The sequence below is a fragment of the Emydura macquarii genome, unplaced genomic scaffold (assembly GCF_026122565.2).
Source record: "Emydura macquarii macquarii isolate MOO-44397 ecotype Brisbane River unplaced genomic scaffold, CSIRO-AGI_Emac_v2 contig_1477, whole genome shotgun sequence".
NCBI lineage: Eukaryota > Metazoa > Chordata > Testudines > Chelidae > Emydura > Emydura macquarii.
In genome coordinates, this window is record NW_027131614.1 from 13,639,998 (window position 1) to 13,645,997 (window position 6,000).

The following is a 6,000-nucleotide window of genomic DNA, read 5'->3' on the forward strand; positions in this document are numbered from 1 at the left end:
AATTCGGATCATACGGTAAATTCACAGTCTAAGGGTTACCGTCGCGTTTTGCAGGGTTTTTGTTTGGGTTGGAATGAGCCACTTCAACAGACATAACACGTCCTACCTGCCACCGATCTGAGGGTCTCAAGTTAGTTTCAAACGCACGCGTTGTTTTCGCTTACGAGCCGCGCTAACAGCAGACCTACGCGGTTTGCAAACGCAGAAGCCGGGAAAACTGAAACCTCACCAGCAGCTCTTCTGTTTGATGTAGCTTGTGTGTTTGCAAAGAGTGGGTTTCCCATAAAAACACAGCCCTTTCTTACCAAGTCAGTCTCATTGGCTGGATTTTACCTCCCGCTTTACTGGAAGGGCAACCGGAGTGTGTCTATTACAAGTGACTGCATTTTTAACAGCTAAATCTGTTAAATATTCAACTGGAAATTGAATGACCCTGTCTCATCTTCATATAGCAATGAAAGGAACTTCCTGGTCCAACATTGCTTCAGGGGCCTTCATCGGGGCTTTCCTGGGTGGGGGGGTGTATTCATTTTTGTACTTGTGTGTCGGTGCCTGTAAAACGGGCACGGGGCAACCGAGCTCTTTCGAGACTAGCGGGCCCGGCGGTGGAAGAAACGCTGCCTCGAACTTGGCTCCAGCAGTGGGATTTGGGAGGGTGACAGGGCAGCGGCTCGTAACAGGCGCTGAAACGCTCAGCCGCCTCGCCTGGCCCCTGGCTGCGGCCCGAGGGCAGGGACTTCTCGGGCGGGACTCTGGAGCGGAAAGTTTTCTACCCGCTTGGCCTTTCATAGTAAGAAGTCGGTGGCGGTGGCTTCTCGCTTCCTTTTGGGAAATCTCATTCAAGGATTTTTGTCAATGGGAGAGCGGCCGGCTCAGCTCCCCCGGCCCGGAGCGGGCTGACGTCACCGAGGAGGCGATACATTATCTGTTGATATAATTGGATGTGAGATTCTGTGTTGTGATAGCAAAACTCTGCCCATTGCCGCTCCGAAAGGGCCCCATGATTTATTCAGCAGTGGATCGGGGCACGCAATCGAGCTGTCAAGAAAGCGTCAGCTTATTAGGCAAGTGCTGCGTGATTCCAGGAGAGGGTCTAAGCTATAAAAATCACGCACCCGGGCTCTGATTAGGAGCAAATCTGCTCACAAGTCCGGGAAGAGACCGCAGGGCCGGAGTGAGAGCGGGACCTGGGACCTCCCCCCTCCCGCTGCTGACAAGCCTTCACCGGCCCGACTCCCCAGCGGCCGCATCCCTCAGGTATGCGGGGATCAGCGGCTGGGCCGCCACAGAGCGAACGTCTGCCTGCCCGGGTGCAGCGGGGTGGCTCTGACAAAAGCGGGGCTGGCGAGTGCGTGTGGACGGGTTCGGAGACGTCCAGCGAGCCTGGGAAACCAGCTCGTCTGGGGATCCGGAGCGGCGGGGACGGGAGGGAGCAGGTGTCCAGATGAAATGTTCCTTGGGGCGCAGCCACGCTGCTGTGCCTTTGAAATCGCGCTCGGCAGGAATTTGCCCCCTGCCCAGCTGCGGCCGGCGGGGCTGCAGTACCCCGGCTGCCAGCCGTCGGGGAGCGCTTTGTTGGCGTGAGGCTTGCTCCTCCGTAGCCGCAGCCGTTTCAGGCTGGTTCCCTAAGGGGGGATCCTCCTTGCAGTGCTTTGGGGAAGCTGGGGCACCACCGAGCGCGCTAACATCTCCCCCTGCGCCCTGGGCGTGCGAAAGGGCCAGCCCCTGGGGGCGAAGGGGCGTGTGCGTGTGATCCTTTCAGCACCAGGGACAGCGGATCGAGCTGCTCCCTCCTTCGGGTCGGACGCGGCTGTGGGCTTCTCTGGAGTCCTTGGCGTGAAAGTCTCACTCCAGCGCCGCCGGTTTTCTCTCCCCGCCCGGTGCCTTCCCCATCCCGCCCTCCCCTGCTGTCCCTGTTGCAGATCGCGGCGTTGATCATGAAGCTCCAGCTGTTGGTCTCCACGGGGATCCTGCTGATCGCCCTCCTGCCCTGCCATGAATGCAGAGCCCTGGGGAAGAGCCTCCCCGCCGCCGGCGCTCCGCTGCAGCCAGACTTCTTCCAGCCGCAGCCGCCGCCGCCCCTGCCCGTGCTGCTCCGCATGGGAGAAGAGTATTTCCTGCGGCTGGGCAATCTCCACAAGAACCCCGCCGCCGCCTCCTTCTTCGCCTCCGGCAGCAGCCACCTAGCGCCGGACGCCTCCGCCTCCAACTTTTTCCGCGCAGCGGTGCAACAGCTGCAGCAGCTCCCGGAGCGCTCGCTGGAGAGCCCAGAGGGCCCCGGGCAGGGGGAAGCCGAGAGCCTGCCCCGAGAGGCGATGGAGAGGGAGAAGCGATCCGAGGAGCCCCCGATCTCCCTGGATCTGACTTTCCACCTCCTCCGAGAAGTCTTGGAAATGGCCAGAGCCGAACAGTTAGCGCAGCAAGCTCACAGCAACAGGAAACTGATGGAGATAATCGGGAAATGAACCGGCGTCGCGTGGCCCACGAGATTCCGCAGCTGGCACAAGACGACCCGGTATCACACACCATAGTGCTGCTCTGATGTCATCCCTTTATTTTTCTATAGCTTTAACCGTAGAGGGTGTCCACTGAACAGAGCCTGTCCGTTGGTTAGCATGCACGGCAGTGTATTCAAGTGCAGTAACGAGAAAAGTGTCATTCGTAACTTACCCCACCTTTCTTTTCCCATTTCGAAGTTGTTCTAGTGCCATCGCTACTTGGGATGGGGGCAGCGGCAGAAAGGTTTCAAAGAGGCCGTTGGACGTTGTCGACAAGGGAGCTGCTTTTCTTGTAGGAGGAGGGGAGGGGACGGGGGAGCTCTGTACAATACTGCGACTCAACTTTTTCCTGTACCATGCCCATAATAAAATCTCTTTTCAGCGCTCGGTCACTTTTGTTGTGTAAGAGAATGTTTAATATTTATATTTTTAATAAAAGCTGCAAAGGAACTCTGGTTTGGTAGCCTTTTCTTGCAGATTCAGAAACGCTTTCCGTCCTAGGTATAGAAAAAGCGCTTTCGGCATGTTTGTTTCTCTGTGACACACGCGGGCTATTCCAGACATCACCGTAGCGGCGCTGAAACGAAACGGAGGGTTGGGTCAGTAACTTCCCTGGTCGCTCCAGAAGTGATGGGTGTGAGATGAGTGGATGTAAATGACAGGCTACAGCTACGTGTGTGTGTCTGTGCAAGGACTTGATTGCAGCTCAGGGGACTCTGGGCTGCTTGTGCTGTCTCCCGATGACAGCCCGTAACACCGCCTGCGCTACATTCACAGCAAGTGCAGCCATCATGGTACTCAGTGGAAACGCGGCGGGCCGCTCCCAAATTCGATGAACGCAGCTCTGCTGAAAGAGAAGGACTCCAAGTGAACCTGGCGTTCCAAAAGCGAATCTAGCCCCTCACCCCCAATGCTCTTGTCTCCGATCTAAACACACGGAGCGCGGCTAGTCTGGATTTACAGGAATGCCATTTTAGAAAAACCGACTTGAAAGGTTTTTCATCTGAGAACTAGCCTCGTGCATCTGAAATGAAGTTTTGCGGGGACTGAGCCACACGCTTGACAATGCGATGGGTGATTTTTTTTCGTAAAATTGTATTATTAACGTTGGAAAAACAATGTCTCTTCAAGAGAAAAAACGTTTCTACCCAACTCCTTAACTAGATATAACTGCACTAGCATACATCCATGCTCATCTCGCCCCACAATCTCTAGATATGAGATAGATTTGAGTGAGGGTCCAGCAACTCAAAGGTCAATGCCCGTTTAAATACTTCTGACGCAGGGTATAATGCCACAACAGCGCCGAAAGAATCATTAGGGAAGACGGAATGCATTTTTGAATTATCTAAACACACACACAACGCCCAGTCCTGCACTCCACACACACCCTAACTGACACGAGTGGGAGGCTGGAAGTGTGGGGACCGCAGACCCGGGCTCCCAGCACACTCGATCGTGTTCACTACTTCAAAGCAGATGTTACAATCTCTTGGGTGGAGCAGGCATTGTTATGAAATGCTCTAATTAGGGATTACACCTCATACGGTGTAATATACTCCGAAGGGTGTGACTGGCCGAATGCGAATTTAATCTCAAAGAATGAAACTGCTCTAAAGAGAGGTTTCGGTTTCTAGAGTATATTCTTCTCCTTGGACCCCTTACACTGCAATCCTTGTACATATGAACTTCCCATTGAATTCAGCTGGAGTTTTGTGAATGGGGAGCCTGCAGGATCTGGTGGACCTCTAATTAACATTAATGAGCGTTGTCCTGGATGCATCTGTGTGCAAGCGTGCGTGCTAGCAGATAAACACACTTTCATGAAACGGATTTTTAAAATGTTTGGTTTAAGGAAACCACTAAAGTGCTATTGATTTTGTTAAAAACCATTTCAATTCTCATATTTGCACGAATACGTGAAATAGACAGCTCCTTACTGAATTCATACATCTCTCTTATTTATGAAATTAGCTTTCTCCTATCATCTAATGAATTATCAGAAAAAAGAGTTCAAAGGATTTTGTGAAACCATTGAAGACAAGTCTGAGTCATGGTTGCAAATATTCATTAGGAATTCCTTGTCAAAAACAATCTTGGGGGTAAAAACACAACTGGATGTGGTGATGAATTTCACTTCCGTTCAGTGCAGGTATTTGTTAACTCCTACCATGTACTTTGTTCTTTCAAAGCTCTGTACAATCATTAATTGATTGAACTTCAAACACATCCTTGATAGTCCCATTTTACAGGAAGAAAAACAGAAATAACATAGAAGGTAAGTGGCTTTTCAAAGGCTACACAGCAAGCTATTGGCAGAACTGGGATTTGGTGTCAAGAATTACTTAGCTCCCACATTAGACTACACTGCCTTCTAGCATTACATGCTATTGACTATGATATCATGAAAAAAAAAAACCCAACCAACCATGACTTCATGGTACTCTAAGGAGAGCTATGTACTCAGGGCCTGATTCAAAGCCTGTTCAAGTCAATGGAAAGAATACCCTTGACTTCAATGGGCTTTGGATCATGGCAGCTCTTAGAACCTGATCCTGGATGGTGTTGCTCACTCTCAAAGACTATTGAACTCTTTCAGAGATGATGACAGTCAGCACCTCTTAGGAAATACTCATACAACATTCAATTCTGTAATCATTTTGCTTACTGACCTCAGAGCGTTACAGTGAAATCCTGACCCCATGGAAAACTCCCAGGATTTCACCTTCAGAATCAGACGTAATGTCACTCTAGTCACCATTATAAAAGGCATGTCAGTTTACGTAACCAGTTTAATTATGTGGTTAAATATCTGTAGTACATAGAGTACACTTCACTCAGCACTGGGGTAGCCTTTTTATGACTTTATAAACTTTTAAATGCAATCTTTAACAGATATTTGCAATAAATTCATCACAGTTCAGCTCAGGCTGGTGTTTTCTGGTTTCAGAAGTCTTGCCCTGTTATTGTCAAATTTATCAATATGATAAAAGAGAGTGATTTCTTGCATTAAAGGAAATTGAGCAGATATAAGTATAGATCAGATATGGATATAGACAAGCACAAGCTGAAACACTCATTCAGAAACTTCTCCCTGCCCTTTGGGGAAGTACAGATAATGAACCACATACAGATCCACATAACTCAGGAAGGTTTCCAAACCAGTATTTCCTATGGCAATATCTTTATTGTTTGCACCTATATAAAATTTAACACAAAATAACTTGTGAATAGTTAGGGTGATATTCATTGTGAGCTATAAACCAAAGCTGGAAAACACAAACATAAGGGTGAAATGCTCATCTTACCATCCCAATTTGTTCTCAGTTATTGCATATCAGAATGCAGCAGCACCACTTGTGCTACACTAACTCAGCAGAATGGGTGTGTTGAGTGGAGTTTTAGACTTACCTTTGAATTTTGTGGTTTTCGTCAATGGTTTGCCAGAGAAGTTAGCAATAAGTTGAAAAGGTGGAGTTACTCCCATTGGAGTAATTAAGAG

At 49.6% G+C, this 6,000-nt stretch overlaps 1 protein-coding gene across 1 annotated transcript; it reads left to right on the top strand.

The window, feature by feature from the left end:
• The first annotated feature begins 1,155 nt into the window (after positions 1-1,155).
• On the top strand, positions 1,156-2,948 carry CRH (corticotropin releasing hormone). Its single transcript, XM_067553851.1, has 2 exons — positions 1,156-1,257; positions 1,923-2,948. Exon 2 carries the CDS (start codon positions 1,938-1,940, stop codon positions 2,463-2,465), a length of 528 nt encoding a protein of 175 aa, XP_067409952.1. The 5' UTR covers positions 1,156-1,257; positions 1,923-1,937; the 3' UTR covers positions 2,466-2,948.
• Positions 2,949-6,000: the final 3,052 nt, after the last annotated feature.